This window comes from Danio rerio, chromosome 5 (genome assembly GCF_049306965.1).
Source record: "Danio rerio strain Tuebingen ecotype United States chromosome 5, GRCz12tu, whole genome shotgun sequence".
NCBI classification, from domain to species: Eukaryota; Metazoa; Chordata; class Actinopteri; order Cypriniformes; family Danionidae; genus Danio; species Danio rerio.
In genome coordinates, this window is record NC_133180.1 from 38,592,636 (window position 1) to 38,613,536 (window position 20,901).

The 20,901-nt window shown below is 37.6% G+C and overlaps 1 protein-coding gene across 7 annotated transcripts in view; it reads left to right on the forward strand.

Annotated features, from left to right (window-relative positions):
- sptbn2 (spectrin, beta, non-erythrocytic 2) overlaps positions 1–20,901 on the forward strand; it is a 92,071-nt gene extending 71,170 nt beyond the window's left edge. For 2 of the 7 annotated variants that reach the window (XM_068221211.2, XM_068221212.2), the window contains 25 exons: positions 30–249; positions 337–690; positions 1,178–1,360; positions 1,489–1,691; positions 3,196–3,286; positions 3,495–3,641; positions 4,499–4,762; positions 5,593–5,817; positions 6,011–6,100; positions 6,179–6,472; positions 8,244–8,374; positions 8,456–8,660; positions 9,813–10,190; positions 10,290–10,534; positions 11,573–11,711; positions 11,809–11,893; positions 12,019–12,215; positions 12,322–12,437; positions 12,835–12,910; positions 13,308–13,409; positions 13,848–13,874; positions 15,818–15,999; positions 16,103–16,276; positions 16,378–16,420; positions 17,631–20,901. In XM_068221211.2, the coding sequence (XP_068077312.2) occupies positions 30–249; positions 337–690; positions 1,178–1,360; positions 1,489–1,691; positions 3,196–3,286; positions 3,495–3,641; positions 4,499–4,762; positions 5,593–5,817; positions 6,011–6,100; positions 6,179–6,472; positions 8,244–8,374; positions 8,456–8,660; positions 9,813–10,190; positions 10,290–10,534; positions 11,573–11,711; positions 11,809–11,893; positions 12,019–12,215; positions 12,322–12,437; positions 12,835–12,910; positions 13,308–13,409; positions 13,848–13,874; positions 15,818–15,999; positions 16,103–16,276; positions 16,378–16,420; positions 17,631–17,840 (4,381 nt within the window). In that variant the 3' untranslated portion in view covers positions 17,841–20,901. 7 annotated transcript variants of the gene reach the window in all.

The window sequence follows — 20,901 nt, forward strand, 5'->3', positions numbered from 1 at the left end:
CATTTCTTCTTCCTCATCCTCTTCTGCAGGTGGTCTGATTTCCAGAGTCTGGCCAACCAGCGTAAACAAGCTCTAGAATCGGCTCTAAATATTCAGAACTATCATCTGGAATGTAATGAGATCAAGAGCTGGATGAAGGAGAAGACCAAGGTCATCGAGTCCACACAGAGTCTTGGAAATGACCTGGCTGGAGTTATGGCCCTACAGCGCAAGCTCACTGGAATGGAGAGAGACCTGGAGGCCATACAGGTACAAACATGTGCATCAGGTCAAATGCAATCATGAAGAGACTTTGTTCCATCCTTAAACTCATATTTTTTCCTTAAACTTTCGCAGGGTAAGTTGGATGACCTGCGTTCGGAAGCCAAAAAGTTAGTATCTGAGCATCCTGAGCAGGAGGAAGAGATCAAGGGTCAGCTGGCTGAGATCCAGGAGGTGTGGGAGGAACTTCGTGCCACCATGAAACGGCGCGAGGAGTCTTTGGGTGAAGCTTCCAAGCTTCAGGGCTTTCTTCGAGATCTTGATGATTTCCAGGCCTGGCTGTCTCGTACACAGACCACCGTGGCGTCCGAGGACACACCGACCTCTCTGGCGGAAGCAGAGCGTCTGCTGGCTCAACATGAGGCCATAAAGAATGAAGTGGATAATTATAAAGAAGATTATGAGAAGATGAGAGCTACTGGAGCTGAGGTCAGTTGGCGTCAACTTAGTTTAAGAAATGCAGTTACTGGCACTCACTTCCATTCAGGAGAATTATTTCTAAAAAAAAACATTTAATCCGCTTGCCAATACTTCATTTATTAAAGAACTGTTGATTTTATATATGTTTTTTATTTTTGTGATGGCTATTTTGTATTTGTTATTAGCCATTAGTACAGTCTTCAGTGTTTGTGATTCTTTAGAAATCATTCTAATATGCTGCTTTTATGCTAAAAACACTTGTTGTGATTATTAATATCGTTAGGCTTCGTATTATTTCTAGTACTCATTTAGAGTAAGGTTGAAAAAACTTTGAAATAGAATTTTTTTTATAAATCTCTTTTAATCAATTTAATCCATCATTGCTGAACACATTTACATAAATAAACCTTATTTTGAACGACAGTATATATTTTACTATGGCTTGACTAATAGCTACAAATTGCACATATAACTAAAGCAAAACATTATTCTCCAGGTGACTCAGGGTCAGACAGACGCCCAGCATATGTTCTTAGCCCAGAGGCTGCAAGCGCTGGACACCGGGTGGCATGAGCTGAGGAGAATGTGGGAGAGCCGCCACTGTGTCCTCGCTCAGGCCTTTGATTTCCAAACCCTGCTGCGAGATGCAAAACAGGCAGAGGGCTTCCTTAATAGCCAGGTTTGTGTATGCGATACTGCTATTGTTCTGTTTTTGTTGTTTTGTCAGCTGCAAATAACGACTCTTGATTTGGAAGATGAAACCTTAATGCCTGCTAATAGCTTGCTTTCATCTCTCTTTGCCCACAGGAGTATGTTCTGTCACATACAGAGATGCCATCCAGCCTGCAAGGGGCTGAGGAGGCCATCAAGAAACATGAGGACTTCCTCACTACAATGGAGGCCAGTGAAGAAAAGATCAACGGTGTGGTAGAGTCTGGACGGAGACTCGTATCTGATGGCAACACTTATGCGGACAAGATCCAGGAGAAGACTGACTCTATTCAGGAAAGGTGAGTGGGAGAAGACTAATAAATGCGTGTAGAAGATATAGAGGTGAATGGTGAGACCTTAATCAATTTTTTATGAGTAATTTATTCACATTACCACAACCTTTTGTCTCTATTTTGTGTTTCAAAGATGAATTGCCTTAAAGGGACTTTGACTAAACATGGAGACTGGAAAACCAAATTTAACCCACTGTGTGAAGTTGTAGACATGCATTGCAGAGCTGGTGCAAATACAAGCATCAGAGTTGTGTAGTTTATACAAAAATATTCATACATTTTCTATTTTTTTTGTTTTAATTCGTTTGATGCGCTTTGGTCCACTCTTTCATGCTACCTGACAAGGGAATTTACATTCAGACTAAAGCAACGATTATTGGACATGACTTCACGCTTTACTAAATCAGGTCTGTGTTGATTATGTCAAGACATATTCTCTTTTCAAGTTTATCAACTCAATCTCCAGCATCTATGAAGGACGTAAAAAGTGCCAGGTAAAAAAAACGTGCCAATCTTAGTGTGGTTTGAACTCGAAAAAAGTTGAGGGGTTGAAGTAATGAAAAGTGACCCATTACATTGGCATCGAACCTTGTTGAAACAATGGTTGAAACCTAGTCAGGCAGTGTAATGCAGAGAGTGCACCAAAGCACATCAAATGATCAGTAATTAAAAAAGGGGGAAAAAAATTAAATAAAAATATATATTTTTATATTAGACACAGATCCGATGCTTGTATTTGCACCAGCTCCAAACCCACAACTTCACGCATTGGGTTAAATTAGGCGTTGCAGTCTCCATGTTCAGTCCATTACTGTACTATATGTATAGCTGAGGCAACGGAACCAACCCCGTGACATTAGATACAGTAATATTCCAAGATGGTGGTGTCGTAGCTCGAGAAACGATAGTAAAACATGCCGTTTTCTGCAAAATGGTTTCATTGATTGAATTTGTAACACATATTTTCATTAACATGGAAATCAATTTATAAAATAATCTAAACTGACTTTAATCCAACCATTGTAACTAGTAATTTTATGCGTTAAGACATTTTTATGCTATTTTAAATAAATGCTCTTTGTTTGAACTTGTTTAAAAAACTTGACAGGGCCTTTCAAAAAAGTAGTAAGCACCACAAGTGTTTTAGACAATGCTGAGCAATGTATTTTTAAAAAAAACTTGCTGTAATACTTTTATGAAGCCAAATTATACCTAAAAACTGCACTTTACTTGAAATGTGCAATCCTGGCAATAATGTATGTTAAATACAGGCAACATCCACATGGCAATGGATTTAGGTTAATCAGCAAAAGTTACATTTGTAGATATTCAAAGACATTTATTGAAATTATACATTTATGCACGTTAGAATCCATACAATACAACATTTGAGTCCATAAAAGAAAATATGATTGTTGCCATGTGGACATATACAAAGGCTCAGGCCCTAACAAACCTATTAAGTCTAGTCCAGATACCATCATGTTTTTCATCTTGTGCTCTCCTTCAGGCACCAAAAGAATAAACAAGCTGCCAATGAGCTGCTGGCTAAACTGAAGGATAACAGAGAGCTGCAGCATTTCCTACAGGATGGACAAGAGGTAATGATACAAAATACTGAGCAATCAAGATTACATACTGTACATCTGTCACACTGACAGGGTCCCTTTTACTGGCATCTGGTGAAAGATAACACTCTTATATAAACTACACCAGGGACATGCAGCACCCCCTAGGGGAAGAATCCAGGGGTTGCATTCATATCTTTTTTACGTAATTAATAAGACCTTGGTTTACTTGTTCCTGTAGCTTACTTTGTGGATAAATGAGAAGATGCTGACTGCTCAGGATATGTCCTATGATGAGGCCAGAAACCTCCACAGCAAGTGGCAGAAGCACCAGGCATTCATGGCTGAGCTGGCCTCCAATAAAGACTGGCTGGACAAGATCGACAAGGTACTTTCCACTTAACAACATTTTCCGGTGCTTTCAGATATCCAGTGCAACTCTGTGGCGTTATAGGTTTTCAAACTGTGATCTCCAGGCTTGGAAAAATAATGAAAGTCAGAAAATGGTCTTCTGTTGTGTTTTTTTGGCTAGAAAGTGCTCTATGGAAATTCTGAAAATGTATGTAATAAAATATATGTAAATTTTCAGTTTTTTTTCGTAAAGATTCAGATGCTTTTCATTCACAGTCATAGTCACAGTCTCCAATGTTATAATCTAATTAACTATAAACTGACTATTAAACCGATACACTGTTTAGCTGTGCCTTTACTTAATGAGCACAATGCTACATCCGACAGATCACACTATTATGTCTTTCTTTTCTTTTTCATTCGTTTATAACCTGTTTTTATTAATTTGTTAGTATTTTAATCATTTTCTTTTCTTTGCTCTTATTCTTGTTTATGAAAAGCACTTTGGATTATCATTGTGTATGAAATGTGCTATATAAAAAAAAAACTTACCTAAAAATCATTAGTTTCTTTAAAAAAATGTGAGTAAACCTGTTGTAACTTGGAATGTTAAGTTGACTTAATAGTGAAATATTTATTAATATTGTTATTTTAAGCAAAGTCAACTAATTGTTTTAAAAGCATCATGTTTACTCACTTTAAGTAAAGTCAGCTAATTGCATTATGTGTAATACAAATTGTGTGGGAATGCTGGAAAGCATGTAAAAATGCAGTGTTTGTCCGATTTCTTAAACCAGGTCATGCTAAACAAAAAACAAGGCAAGTGAACTCATGAGCAGAACTGCAAACTGCAGAACTACACTGATCTCCTGTCTCTTTCTGTTGTTTCAATAGGAGGGTCAGGTGTTAGTAAAGGAGAAGCCCGAGTTGGAGCAAACTGTATCAGAGACTCTGAGCGGTCTGCAGAAGCAGTGGGTAGAGCTTGAGAACACCACCCAAGCCAAAGCTCAGTGTCTGTTTGACGCTAACCGAGCGGAGCTGTTCACACAGAGCTGCTCAGCGCTGGACTCCTGGCTCCAGAACATCTCCTCTCAACTCCAGAGCGACGACTTTGGAAAAGATCTCACCAGCGTCAACATCCTGCTTAAAAAACACCAGGCAAGTCTGAGGCCAAGTAGATACATACTCGTATCACATTTGTGTGCGATCAAACCATCTTGTAATCGGTGAAACTCACAAGATTGTTTGGATATAACGACAGTCTCTTTTTAATTATTTACATGAGAAAGAGATTAAAAAAAAAATCAGAGCTAGTGGATAGAACCTTCACTGGTCTCTCTGTTTGATACAATTACAATTTTCATGTCAGTGATTTTGCTCAAATGCTTATTACAATACATCATGATGCATTGACAATTTTCAGTTTACTTCTTGTGTAAAATATTGTCATTAAAAAGCGAGTAGTTAGATTTATGAACTGAACCTTAAAGAAACATGCTTCTTGAATGCATCAAACATGAAATAAGTAATAATGACATGTTTAGCAATGTGTTCTGCAGCTCAAAAAGTGGCAGAGATGGTGTTTTTTTACTGTGTGTGTGTGTGTCTGTGTCTGTCTGTGTGTGTGTGTGTGTGTGTGTGTGTGTGTGTGTGTGTGTGTGTGTCTGTGTGTCTGTGTCTGTGTGTGTGTGTGTGTGTGTGTGTGTGTGTGTGTGTGTGTGTGTGTGTGTGTGTGTGTGTGTGTGTGTGTGTGTGTGTGTGTGGGGAGGACCTTATCTCCCTCACCATACTGTTCTGCCACAACAAATGATGTTTAAAAACCTGTCAGTGTATCATAACCGGTTATGGTCTATTAGTACACTGATAGTGAATCGTCCTCATCTGCATTGTGTGCACTGTAGTGATAAGTAATATTGACACCCCTAACCTGAACAGACAAGTTAATGGCTAATAGCTTATGTCTACCCATGTAACTCCGTGTTTGACAGATGCTGGAGCATCAGATGGATGTGCGCGAGAAAGAAGTCCAGTCTCTGCAGTCACAAGCTCTGGCCTTGGCCCAAGAAGATTCTGGGATAGTGGAAGTGGATGGGGAGCAGAGAAGAGTGACAGACAGATTCTCTCAGCTGCAGGACCCTCTGAAAGAGCGGAGGCAGCATCTTCTGGCTTCAAAAGAGGCTCATCAGTTCAACAGAGATCTTGAGGATGAGATTGTGAGTCTCGAGCAAGAACCAGCTACACTAACATTAAAAAAAAAGATTAAACGATAACGACATTAAACAAAGATTATTGGAGTATATTTTCTTTTACACACTGTCTTTCTACTTCAAAATGTCACATTTAATCCTATTTAATCCTACATATACAGAAACATTTCTAAGACATTTTCATTGCTTTTGTCTGAAGTTATGGGTGAAGGAGAGGATGCCCCTTGCCACGTCTACAGACCATGGCAAAGATCTGCCCAGTGTTCAGCTGCTCATGAAAAAGAATCAGGTAAACCATTGCAGCCAGTAAACATTTAAAACCTTTCCCTTATTTTTGTTATCTAACCATCTTTCCAAAATCACACAGACTCTGCAGAAGGAGATTCAAGGTCACCAGCCCCGTATCGATGACATCCAGGCTCACGGTACGAATATGTCCCCTGGCAAAGAGTCTGAGATGGACAGGGAGAGGAGAGCTGCTCTTGACGGCCGTCTGGCGGAGCTGAGAGAATTGTGGGCCCTTTTGATTTCTGAGACTGAGCAGAGGAACGTGAGGCTAGCTGAGGCTAACAGAGCGCAGCAGTTTTACACGGATGCCGCAGAGGCGGAGGCTTGGATGGGAGAACAAGAGCTTCATATGATGTCAGAGGAGAAAGCCAAGGTCAGTGAGACTGATTTGTGTGTTTGTTTGTGTGTGTGTGTGTGTGCGTGTGTGTGTGTGTGTGTGTGTGTGTGTGTGTGTGTGTGTGTGTGTGTGTGTGTGTGTGTGTGTGTGTGTGTGTGTGTGTGTGTGTGTGTGTATATGTATGTGTGTTTGTAACAGGATTTACAAAAAGATGATACTTTAAACAGGTTTGAGAGTATGAGACATTATGCACTACTGTCCAAAGGTTTGGGCTCACCTACTTTTTTGACAAAGGTAAAATATACATTACATTAGGTTTTTGTAAGTTAAATACAGCATACAACAAAGGACAGTAGATCTGTCATCACTAAATATACTTCCCTATACATAACCCCAACTTCCAACCCATACAAACAAATTATATCCTGTTATACCAGGTAAGACATAAAGCTGCCCTTATATCTTGATGTTTTTTCAAACAAAAAAAAAATCCATAGGCAATGTAGGATGGCTCTTCTTTAATCCACATAGAAGTAGAAGGGGGTTTACAATCCTATCTCAAAGTTAAAAAATGTATGCCTGCTAGCAGGGCCAGCCCAATAAATCTCAGAATAACCCTTTGTTGATCAACAGAGATGGCAAAAGTACACACATCCTTTACTTAAGTAGAAGTACAGATACTCGTGTTTAAAACAACTCTGGTAAATGTTGAAGCAATGATTACACTTTTGTACTAAAGTAAAAGTAAAGAAGTACGGTCTGAAATATGTACAATAGTAAAAAGTACCCATTATTGCTATGTTTTAGTTTCACTAGCTAGGTAGTTCTGGTTTCAACCACAGTCCAAAGACATGCGGTATTGGTGAATAGTAGGTAACTAAATTGACACTACTGTATAAGTGTGTGTGAATGTGAGTGTGTATGGGTGTTTCCCAGCACTGGGTTGCAGCTGGAAGCTGAATTAGTTTTTCTTAAATTTTGCAAAATTTAAATTTTGATCTGAGAAATAAGTTACTGGGAAAAACTAATATATTTGTAATAGGTAAAAGGAAACATAAAGGTGTGACTACAGCCTACAAATCATGTGCATAATCATTTTTCATATGATAAATTCAGGATCTTTTGCATTATATGTTTATTCATAAATTACCTAGGATATTTACTTTTGTGGCTGTAAAATTTAATTTGGTAAATTATTTATTGAAGACAACAGTATAGGCCTATATGTAAAATCATATAGTTAATAAAAACTGTAAAACAGCATAAATTCTGTATTAGGAAATATGAACTTATCAGAAATAAATCGCAATGCATAAAGTTTTTATAAAGTATTTAATTGTTTTAATACTAAATGTATAAATCTTTACAAAAAAAGCTACATTTTTCGCGGTAGATTAGATTGAAAGACCACAAAAAGCATTTAAATGGCATGTTTTTGAACTGGAATGTGTCTCTTGTTTACCTGTGATCAGAACGAGCAAAAGGTGTCTTATTACCATGTAAACAGGACAGCATCAGTCATGTTAAATTCGCCAACTCCCTCCGTCTCATCTGCGTAGTCATCCTAGTCTTTCTCATAGTAATCTTCATAAACTAGCCTACGTACAGTGCATGATGGCCTTGGTTGAAAAAGCTGCACACTGCAGCACGCAGGCACACAATAATAATATATTGATTGCATTAAAAAGGCGTTCGTATTGCGCAATGACAAGAAATAATGTAAATCGCACCACCAAACACATGAAAACGAAAGTAATGACCATGGTTTATGTACGCAGTGTTTCAAGATTTCTGATGGTTGTTGCAGGATGAACAGAGTGCTCTAGTGATGGTGAAGAAACACCAGATTCTGGAGCAGGCTCTTGAGGACTACGCTCAGACCATCCACCAGCTGGCCAACAGCAGCAGACTCATGGTCAACAGCGAACACCCGGAGAGGTCAGAGGCACTCTGGGTTTTCTGGACTATAAATTATTTCTAATAAAGAAATGGTCTAATTAATTTGCTTTCTTCTTGTAGTGAAAGGATCACTCTGAGGCAGGCCCAGGTGGATAAACTGTACGCAGGGTTGAAGGATCTAGCTGAGGAGAGGAGGGGTAAACTGCAGGAGAGACTGAGATTGACCCAGCTGAAGAGAGAGGTGGATGATTTAGAGCAGTGGATCGCCGAAAGAGAGGTCGTCGCTGGATCTCATGAACTTGGACAAGACTACGAACATGTCACGGTGTGAATCCACCTTTTTTCATGACTTCCTCAGTCTTCACTACTGGAATTACAAAAAAAAAGTTTGTAAAAGTTGCTTCTTTAGGCTAGATCTGCTCTAATTTAGCTTTTTTTGTGTTTGTTTTGGCCTTTTGGTCAACAGTAAATCGATAATTTTATTTTATTTTTTGTCTTTTAACTGAACACACTCTCCCAAGTGGATACATATTAAAATTCAATTCATCTTTATTTCTGTAGTGCTTTTACAATGTGGAATGTGTCAAAGCAGCTTAACAGTTCAGTGTGGTTTAAAACATTATTTTTGTGTTATAGTCTTAACTGAGAATGTAAAGGAGTTTTAAAACAATGAGAAATGTTCTGTCTGGTTTCTGTGTTATATCATTGCGACTTTAGACTAAGGTAGACTTTATGCAATCAAAGTTTCTGATATTTCAGCAAAGCCTATTAAAGGCAAATCTGAAATGATAAGTCTAAAACGTTTAACCGCTTATACAAAACATGCCTCTTTGGCAGTAATCAGGAAAGAAGACCAAAAGCCGATATGTGATTGGCTAAGATGTGCTTCATTTAACTAAGTTAGCATTACAGGTTTTTCCATTGGTATACAGACATTTCATCTCCCCCATAGTAACAAAATCTTCTCATTTTATTGTTTGTACAACATTTAATGCCAATGCTTTTATAGATGGGGAGTGTTTTAAAACAAAACCCCAATTCGAAAGGTGTCTGAATTATTAATGGAGGGTCATGGGGTAATTGCAAACAGTCAGTTTAGTAAGAAATGATGCAGTTTGCATTACAACCTGGTAATGTAGACGCTGTTATGCACAAATAAATGGTTCTCAGTCAGCTTATACTCAAGGCAGTCTGTTTTCAAGCAACAGAAAGTCACATTCAGGCGATGCACATACAGTAAATGCATGTGGTGTTTTAATTTGCCAGCATACACAAAATATTGACCAAAGTTTTATATTTTTGTCTTGCGTCATGTGCATTTGTGGCTGCATATGTACCAGGATTCAGTGGGACGTAAATGTGACACCAGACAACTTGAGCAAACACACTCAAAGTGAAAGCCCACTTAAATTTTGTGTGATGGTTATAAGGTGCTGTTATCATCTGTAACACTAGATGTTCTCTCCTCACTCTTCAGATGTTGCGTGACAAGTTCCGGGAGTTTGCGCGGGACACCAGCACAATTGGCCAGGAGCGTGTAGATGCAGTAAATGCTCAGGCAGATGAACTTATCGAATCCGGTCATCCTGAAAACGCCAGTGTGGCTGAGTGGAAGGACGGACTCAATGAGGCCTGGGCTGACCTGCTGGAACTCATCGACACACGCACACAAATGCTGGCCGCCTCGTATGAGCTGCATCGCTTCCATCAAGATGCCCGGGAAGCTCTGGGGCTCATACGAGAGAAGAAAGAGACGCTAGCGGGGGCTGAACTCGGACGGGACTTGAATACTGTCCAGCACTTTCTCAGACAGCATACGGCCTATGAGCATGATGTGCAGGCACTCAGTGGGCAGGTGAGAGCTTTGCTTTAATCTGGTCATTTGTATGTTGATAATGTTCTTGATTTTGATCGATTGACAAAAGATTCAACATTTTTGTACTCTTCACTGCAGGTCACACAGGTGCAAGATGATGCTGCACGTCTGCAGAAAGCATATGCTGGAGAGAAAGCGGATGATATCCATCGACATGAGCGTGCAGTCACAGAGGCCTGGGAGGGACTTCAGTCAGCAACTCAAACCAGGCGGTTGCTTCTATTGGACACAGTGGAGAAGTTCAGATTCCTAAACATGGTTCGAGACCTCATGCTGTGGATGGAGGGAATCAACTTACAGATCCAGTCACACGACAGTCCGAGGTATGTGCAAACCTGTCTATGGTGAATTCTACATTAAATAACAGGGTCTTAAAAGTGTGAAAAGTTGATAAATCAATTATAAGAAAATTAAGGAACTTAAAGTATTAATTACATTTTTCGAGGTCTTAAATTTTGTTCAAGCGTTGTCCAAAGTGTTATATATAATAAAAATATATTTATTTTTCTCCTAATATTAACAATGGCGTGCTCGATCTATGTGATTAGTTTGGGCTGGGGCGCAGACCGTTCTTAGAACCTCTCACCACAAAAGTAAAATAGCGTCTTCATTTTTTTTTTATTATTATTAGTAACTTGATGAACAAAGTTCAGACATTAGCTTTGTTTCCATTCACCTATTTTAATGCACATTTTGCATATGCATACATTTTAAAAAATGCGCATAATAAACATATGCGCATAACTGAGTAGGATCAACTTTTTGTTCAATAAATAAAGATGCACAAATTCCAGTATGCGCATTAAAAAAGGTCATGCGATTTTGTTTTGAGATCATGCGATGATAAAAATGTGTGTAAATAAACCAGCAGGCTGAGCATACGGTAAAACATCTGAAATTTTGTTTTGAACTTTCTAAAACGCCTTACCGTTTAAGTATTAGTGTTGTTATATTATTAATGAACTTCAGAATCAAGAGCGTCTGTGCTCTGCGTCTGACACCTTCAGGATTGCCTTCTGAGGCGCAAGTCATTTATTAAATGAAGAAAAGATTGACGCAGCTTCTACTGCAGCAAACTCGGTTTTTACTGTTAATATTTGGCGCCAGTTAATCAGGATGTGACGATTTTGTTCGCTTTGTCTCGTTGGATGGAAATGCACATTTTATTCGCACTACATCTTTTATGCGATAATGCAGTTTTTCGCATAAAGTTCATTAGCATTTTGGGATGGAAACATAGTTATTGACATTATAAATCTCTGATGTTAACAATGGTGATGAATCTATAAATTTTTACATTTGAGAATCTATATAAAATGGATTACACACAAGCTGATGATCTGTGCACCTTGTTGTTGTAGGGACGTCTCCTCAGCTGGTCTGGTCATCGCTAACCATCAGGACATCAAGTCAGAGATAGAGACTAGAGCAGACAGCTTTACTGCTTGCAGTGAAATGGGACGCACACTCATCAACAACAATCACTATGCTTCAGATGAGGTTTGCCCACACCACATACACACACCTTCTCTTTGCTCAATGCAAGATCTAACACATTTATTACTGTCTGTATGGTAATTGAATGTCTGACTTCTAGATTCAAGAAAAATTGGACCAGCTTCAGGCCAAACGCACTGAAATTAACCAGAAGTGGCAAGAAAAAATGGACCACTTACAGATTGGTGAGTATGTGGGAGGAATCCTGATTCTGCAACTGGGTGGATGCTAATTAGATTTACATCAAATGTGACAGTAGTAGTGTGTGCATGACACATCCTTACACACTCTGTTTGTATGCGTTTGTTAGTTCTGGAGGTTTTGCAGTTTGGCAGAGATGCATCTATGGCCGAGTCGTGGCTGGCTGGGCAGGAGCCGCTGGTCAGGGCAGCAGAATTGGGCTCTAACGTAGATGAAGTTGAGAGTCTCATCAAACGCCACGAAGCCTTTGAAAAACTGGCAGCAGGCTGGGAAGATCGATTCTCGCAGCTAGAGAAGCTCACCACGGTTTGTTAACTGCATTCCTACTTCAATACAAAGGCAGGATTTGATAGCACAATTCTTTATCCTCCAGTTTGTAATATTGTTTTCCCCTTGTGTTTTTTTCTGTCAGCTGGAGGAGCAGGAAATTCAAAGACGAAGAGAAGAGGAAGAGAGGGCCCGACGGCCACCCACACCTCCCCCTGTAGAGGAAGTAGTACAGTCTGAGATTAATGATTCTGCCGCAAGGTAAGAAACAGACAATACCATTATTCTCAAATATAGGGATGGTCTTGTTTTCTGTTACTTCTGCCTATTCAGCTGTCTGCTGAAAAATCACCTTTGCCATTCACAGAACTATATAACATTTTAAAATGTATCCAACTGAGTTGAGATCTGGACCAAAATTGCAACTTTTATGAACAAATGAAATCTTTTTGTATCCCAAGATTATTTATTTATCTAGTTATTTATTTACTAAGCATTTTGTTTCTTTTTATTGTAACAGAATGTTGTTAGGAAATAATAGATTTCATTTAATTAAGGGCAAAAGAGTTAATTATGCCTTTCTAGTGCCAAATATGTGGAAAAATATACTTTTGGCCCACAGCTGTTACTGTAAGTTTTGTTGTGTCTTTTCTTCAAGGACGAGTCTAGACCAGACTACATTGAACCAGTCTGTATCTGTCAATGGTGTCTACAGTGACCAGGACACGTCACAGGTCAGATACTGTCCACACTGCGCCTTTGTTAAATTCTCTATTCATTAATGATCCAAATATGCATTCACTTTCATAATGTCAGTGTACGGACACAGTTTTACAATTCATGTCAAGACACAAGTCACAGTCCCGTTCCCAAGTGTTCTGTCTTGTTGTGTTCAGTGTCTTTTTCCTTGTTCCTCTCAATTATTCATGTTGATATCAGTGTTCTGCTCTAAACTCTTTGAGTCTCTCTGAGTGTAGGAGAGTGTCACAACAAAACAAAACATCTGTTTTCATGGTCACACTATGTGGATGTCTTTTAACTGTTCAAACTATCTCAACACACACACAAGTACTGATTCTATCACTCTCACATGTTAACATCCGATTCTTGTGACGTCTCTTATATCTGCAGTCATTATCGGTCTCTGTATCTGAACTCAAGAAAGCCGAACCTAAACCTCAGTCTAACCCAGTTTCTAAGCCTGTGGCTAAACCCCACAAGGCACAGGAGCGTGTGAGTACTAACCCATAGCAGCAGCAGCCTGTAGCCGTAGTGTAGCATCGCTGCCTCATAGCTGCTTGCGCTTAACAAACCCAGCAGCCTCGCAGCATGACGGCAGCTATACCACACCTGCTAGTGGGCAATGTTTGAGCTTTCTATTGCTTTGAGTGGATTAGTCTTGTGCTTTTCTTTTCTTTCTATGTATGTATTTGGCTACTGTAATTTTGGACGTTCATCTTTCTTTCTTGTGCACGCCTGAGCTTCAAAATGTTTGCGATGCACATTCAAATTTCTACTTTTGTAATGTTAAAGCTTTGTTGTTGTGTGTAGCGTTGTTGTTTGTTGTCAGGGGAGCTTAACTTATCGGGACGGTGTTTGGGTGCCTCACAACAGCTAAACTAATTCCCTACTAACTCTCACATAAGACATTTGTTTCTTTATTTCCTTCAGTTTCATCGGATTTTTCTATATGCCAAGGCAACTATTTTATTTCCTAACACTTGTATTTAGGATATCAAATTAGTTTGAGTAATTGTTTTTAGGCAGATGTGCCCTCTGATGTCTTTGTGGTTGTGTTATTTCATCATTACACCCACATATCCTCAGCTTTTCCATACCGCCCTCATGTTTGTGTCCTTGGTGGAACATGCCGGTGTTTTTAATGTTTTGTTAAGTCTCTTTAAGTGTGCCTTTGCTTTTTGTTTGTTTGTGTGCATGTGTATATTGTGTTTGAGTTTGAACATTTGGTTTGTTCGTTCATTGGGGGAATAAAGGTTTAGACTATATTATTTGTTGTTAGTCAGGGATTATATCTCAGTTTAATTACTTATACCTGGTAAATAACTGCACATTTAACAAAATTCGATTGAGTTATACGAATACTGAGACAGGGCATGTTTTATGTAGGGTCAGTAAGATTTGTTTGATAAAGCAAGGACATATAACATTGGTCTATTATTATTAACAAGGTTTATTATTTATAATGGTAAAGTTGTATTTTTTATTTATGAAAAATATGGTTAGTTACATTTTTAATTATATATTATTGTTTATTATGTTAAAGTTGTATTATTTATTCATTTATAAAAATGTTTTATTAAATATTATTATTTATAATGTTAAAGTTGTATTATTTTTATAAAAAAATATTTAATTATGTATTTATATATTATTATTTATAATGTTAAAGTTGAATTATTTATAATAAATCAATAACTTATTATTATTTATTTATATATTATTATTTGTAACGTTAAAATTATATTGTTTATTTAATTTATTTATATATTTGTTTATATATTATTTATTATTTATAATGTTAAAGTTTTGAATATGAAATAAATACTGTATAATTTATTTTAAAAAATCCTCAATTGAGGTGTCACAGTTAATTGATACAGTGCTCAGCATAAATGAGTACATACCATTTTAAAAATGAATATTTTTATCCATTTCTCAGTGAATATAGGCAATGTATTTTAATGCATTTCAACAAAACAGATATATTTATTAAAATAATATTTTAGTCACCAAACATTCAGAAATTGAAAGATAATAAAATTAATTTCAAGTAATATATTGCAAAAAAAAAAAATTACAACCTACAAAATTTCAACAATTCTTTTTTTGTTTCTTTTGATTTTTTCCTTTTTTTATTTTATTATTTTTCTATAATATATAAATTTGGGTGTATTAGTTTTTGGACCGTAAGCATAAGATATTTTGCTAGATAAGCTCCAAATTTGGCTTCAGTACTGACTACAGTAATCATTTTATTTTTAAAATAAATTATAAATCTTTGCCCCCAAAAAAGTCCACATGGGCATTAGAATAGCTTTAAATATAAAATGTTAAAATTACATGTAAAATGCTTATGGAACAAAAGTTATACCTACTTGAAATATGTGGATTTGAAAGATATTCATTTGAAAAAATTAATTCCACATGGAAATGTTTGAAATCACAAATTTCATGTGTGTTTTACATGTTCATGTGTGACTTTAACATGTGAAGATAGCTTGTGATGCTTGTTTTTTTTTCCTTATGATAAATAATGCAATTTAGATAATTAAAATAATGTAAAAATAACAATTAAAGATTGTAGTAGTATTTCACAATTTTGCAGCTTTTACAGTATTACTTTTATTTAGTAAATGGTAATCATAAAAGTCTTATAAATCTTATATATATCTTACTGACCCTATTCTGTAATGTAGTTTATGTGAGAATGTAATCATTTAATGAACAGTTTAAAGTTTGTTTGTTGCCTGCTAATATAGCATGTAACCTTGAACAATTTACAAAAGCCTTTTCAATAATAAAAGCACTAACCTGTACAGTAGTGAGCCAGTCACAATTGAAGTTGGTAAAAGTGCTCTATGATTGTGACATGTCCTAACTGGCTGGTTTTGGTCAAGCAGGGATCAGAGTCTGAATCTGTTAATGGTCCAGGCCGTGACAGTGGTCTTGACTCAGCATCACGGCAAGACCCTTCAGCAACACTGCCAGGGCGAGGAGGAGCAGAGGGGACCACAGAAGCTATGGAGGGCATCCTATGCAGGAAACAGGAAATGGAATCGCACAACAAAAAATCAGCTAACAGGTGATGCAGAAAGCTGGTGTATTATTTTATAATGATTGACACAATCTAATCGAGTGAGTTGTTTAAATGGTTTGTTTTTTTCTTTTCTCTTGTGCATTTGTAGATCGTGGCAGAATGTATATTGCGTTTTACGTAAAGGCAGTCTGGGCTTCTATAAGGACAACAAGAGTGCCTCAAATGGAATCCCCTACCATGGTGAAGTTCCCATCAGCCTCGGGGAGGCTGTCTGTGAGGTTGCCCATGACTATAAGAAGAGGAAACACGTATTTAAACTTAGGTGAGGAGATGAAGGGAGGAATTGGATTAGTTTTGTGATCAATATGAAAAAAGAAAAAAAGTTCTTAGTATGTGACATTATTGCATTTTATTTTCTTAAAGGCTCGGGGATGGAAAAGAGTACTTGTTCCAAGCGAAGGATGATGTAAGTTTTGCACAAAAAAACAGAATAAAAGTTATGTTTCTTATTTCTACTCTTTAATTAAAGGAATTGTTGAATTGTTGAAATTTTCTCACTCTGTCTTTCAAAACCCATAAGAATTTTGTTCATTTTCTGTCATTCCTTTGATAGTCTGTTTTCCCTCAACTGTGATGCTTCAACATTGTTGGATAGAGATAAAACCGTAAATAAATCTGTATGAATGAATTCTTCTGAGGAGATGCACTGAATTGAAAACATGAACAGATTTTATTTGTGCTTTTGTACAGATGTAAACATTGCTTAATAAACAAAGAAAGCTTGGTTATCCAGGTGTTAATTGTGATGATAGCTTTAATGTTTTAAGTCTGCACTCGCCAAATGCAGGTCTAGTCTGAATCCGCTCAGCCTGATAGCTCTGCTGATGGTCTGTCCGCTTATGGCATCTGCCTGGATTTTGATTCTCTCTTAAAAAGAGTCAGCTTGTGAGGCTCTCTGGGCTTGGTGACCTTTAATGCACATGTAACACATGCTTGGTGACCTGTTTTGTACCCTAAACCTCACTTCCATCCGGGTCACGGCACCATTGTAAATCACCAGTAAATAGTGGTTCAGTGAAATATTGCAGTGGAAACATACGTGTTTGGTTTAAAGGAGTTAAAATTGGGAAGCACTCAATGTAAAGAATGTAAAGCCACTCAAAGACAGACACTGTTTGTTAAGCCTGCATTAATGCATTCATTGTAAAGCTGCACAATTAAGCATTAAAAGATTGTGATCTTAATTTAAATCCTCTTAACATGAATGATAAATGATATTGATTTGCATATGTTTATAAATCCTTATAAGTGCTGCATTCAAATCTGCTTTTGATTGAGAGAGATTCAGTTTTTCCACTTTTATTTTTCTTTATATATTTTCCTTTTCTTTCAGCTGGTTCTATCTTTATTTTTATTAAAATTACAAGTTCTGTATGTTAAAACTAATGGTTTTTGCAGTAATATTTTTGTATAAATGGAAAGCAGCTGACATTTGTCTCCTCCCTTTTTTGATGATGTGAAAAATGGTGCGACCCATGACTGAAAAACCGTAGAGTGATCTGAACCATGAGATTTGAGATCCGTTACTCCACCAGAATTTTTATGTAGGATTAAACTGAGACTTCAGGCATCCTGTTAAACTCTCATCTTTTGACAATTTATGTTTTCTCCCTCAGGCTGAGATGAGTTCATGGATTCGAGCCATCCAGTCCTCCATGTCGTCCAGCGAGCGTTCGCCAGGTGCCTCCCGAGGTCTGAGTCGAGCAATGACCATGCCGCCCATGTCTCCCAGCTCAGGCGAGGCCGGAGGAGTAACCATGCGCAACAAAGACGGCAAAGAGAGAGACCGCGAGAAGCGCTTCAGTTTCTTCGGCAAGAAGAAATAGCCATCCAAAAAACGCCACGGATCTCCAAAGTGAGCCAAGCAGGAGTTGGAAGTTTGTCAACACTCAAAAGAAACTGATAGTTCGAAAAGGCAAAGAAAACTTTCCATTGATACATTTTTTTGTTGTTGTTGTTTTGCCCTTTCTTTTTCTTCCACTCTTTTTTAAAAACTGCGCCATTTTACCGGTGGATCTTGTTCAATCTCACCTCCTAGATTGATGACAACGTTTGCCCAGACGTTGAGCTCTGAGCCCACAGAATGGCGTTTCTGATCGAGACCAAAAGCCACCCCGAATGATCAGCTCATACCCTTCAATTTGACTAGTTTCTTTTTAACTTTTCCCCTTAGAAATAATTTTATCTGTGGGTTTGATGGCGTATCCATGCTGTAATGACCAAGAGTGCTTTTTGTCTTCCCCCCTGCTCTCACAATTTCCTTTTCTTGTCTTAAATTCCAGCCTCTCACTTTCTTTGTGAAGGACCGCAGTCCATTTTTTTAAAACTATAGGTTTAATTGCATTTTTTTTTTTTTTTGCTGTTGCAATTTTGAGTCAATTTAAAGTTGAATATTTAAAGAAAATGTAAGTATTGTTGGTTTAAATTAATGTTCAGAGAGGACAAAACAGAAAGAAGCCCATAAGTCAGAGGTGGGAGTTCATGCTGGTCTTTTTCCTTTCATCTACACGCGTTTCTGACAGAAAGATTTTTTTCCTTTGCATTTCGTTTTTCTATATTTGACTGTTGAATGCTTTATCCTTTCTTTTTTTTTTTTTTTGACTTAGTTCAAGAAAAGTTAAAAAGAATATTTATGGTGGTTTTATTTCTAATCTTTTATCTCTTTCTCTCCTTCACTCCTGTTAGGAGATTTTTGAGTATGCATTCTTATTGTGTGGCTTATTTCTTTAGTTCATCAAGTTCCTTTAACTACTTTATCTTGTTCTGTTCTTAGACCAGGTAAAAAAAAACAAGTGTTTGTTGTGAAGATTGAAATTGAGGTGTGATGCTGTGGTTTGACCTTTTAGTTTTATAATTGCTCAAAAGCAAACAGACACAACACAAGAATCGCTTGCACAAGCCAAACATTAAACTCGTGTTCAAAAATAATTTGAAGATGAGCAGAAATATCTTTGCTTTCTTGTAACTTTAATTTGAAGATGTAATTGACCAAGTTTCCTATTGGAATGTATCCTCAGGCTTCAGATTTCCCATTCACACACCTGCAGGCACGCGTGCAGGCATGTTTTCCTCAATCCTAACTCTAAATATTTTACAGGGATGCACCTCTGTCTTGACAGCTGAAGTTGGGTTTAGTGTCAGTGATGCTTCTTGAGGTTGATGCTGTATTTTTAGATGTGTGTGTGTGAGTGAGAGAGTGTGTGTGCACGTGTGTGTGTTCTCAGAAGAAGTTGCTTTCAGGTATATCGGTTGTGAATGTGCTTCAACTCTGAATGATATTACTGAGGTATTCTTAATGTGGACCAAATCAGCAGTTATCCCCCCCACTCATGGTGATTTGAGATAATTTGTTTCCTTTATGTGTAAATCACAAGTAAATTATCTTCCTTGGAGGAATGTGAAATTTTTACTGCATACTTCTATAATTGTAGTTCTATACTTGCAGTCAGCAGGCGATAACAAACTCCTGTCCCACAAGTAGACACAGAGGCAGACTCAATGGCAACCTAGCAGACATGATTTCAGATATAGTTTTGCAGTTAAATGCATGATGTATTGGTAACAAGTGTACCCACTGTGGCATGAAATCAGTATTTTTGTAGGATAAAGATTTTTTCAGCCTCATACGATTGTGCGAAAGCTTGCCTTGGTGTGATATTAGCGTGAGTTTTTCGTTTTCATTTGACGTCATACAATGAAGCCCCTTCCTCTGAGGTGTGTGGAGTATTGAACCATGTCCACTCTAATGTCATTCATCTCTGCATTTCCTTTGGAGACGCATTTATGGGGCAACATGAAGACGCAGAAAACCGAAAGTTGATTTATTTTTTTTCTCCTCTTATCATTGCTGTGATGTTTGATGTGAAGGAAAAGGATGCAGACTCTCTACCAAACCCTGTCCAGCCCACAAAACGACAGCCTTTCTGGATTTCAGCGATTGGACAATGTCACTGAAACTTATGAATACTTAGGAGGTCATTCGCTGGACCGCCAGCCTGATGTTCTCCATCCTAATGGATAAAAACACTGGATGATCAAAGGATGATCTAGTTGTAGGCCTTCAGATTACTGTCAAAAACAGCTGTATAATGATTCAGTTAGTCTTCGCCTACACATACGGTTTGGGACTGTGTGCTAAACTGCTTCCAGAGATTGTGTTGCATTTTTGGATTGCAATCTTTCAAGTTTGTGCTGTTTCTTTTTATTCCAGTTGCTTGATATAAGAGCAACGTTTTCTTTCTCTCACATTTTTACTCTTTCTAGTGTGCTTTGTTTTAACCCAGTTTTGCTTTGATGGTCAGTTACATTACAGCATCTAGGTAATTGAGTCTGTGTAAATTTCAGTGGACTGGTGAGGAAACTATAGGGAAATTGAATCTAGTTTTAATGCAATACAGTGAATTCAGTTGGAGGAATCTTCTCCCGGTAAAAGTGAGCGTGTCTTCAGAGTACTGATCATATTTTTCTCCATTTCTTCATCCAATAGTAGTATATTTGACTACATTTTAATGCGTCTTCAAAAAAGAATCCCACCAAGCCCATGAAAACAACCATTTATTAAAGAATGTTGATCCCACTCATGATTTTAAACCTCGGTTGTTAATATCACTACTATTATCTGTTGTTATTATTGTTATTATTATATAAAAGTCATTATTAATATTGCTATTATCATTATTAATACTACTACTGTTGCAACTGCACCTCGTGTAAAACTGCAGCCTATTCCTGCTGAGTTTCTCGTCTGTAATACCAAACCCCGCCACTTGGGGGCAAGTGTGCTGTGGAGCATTTTTCATTACTGATCTAAACAACAAAGACTTGTTTGTTGACTTGTGTATCTACATCTAATATTAGGAATAAAAACATGATTTGAAAAGAAAAAAA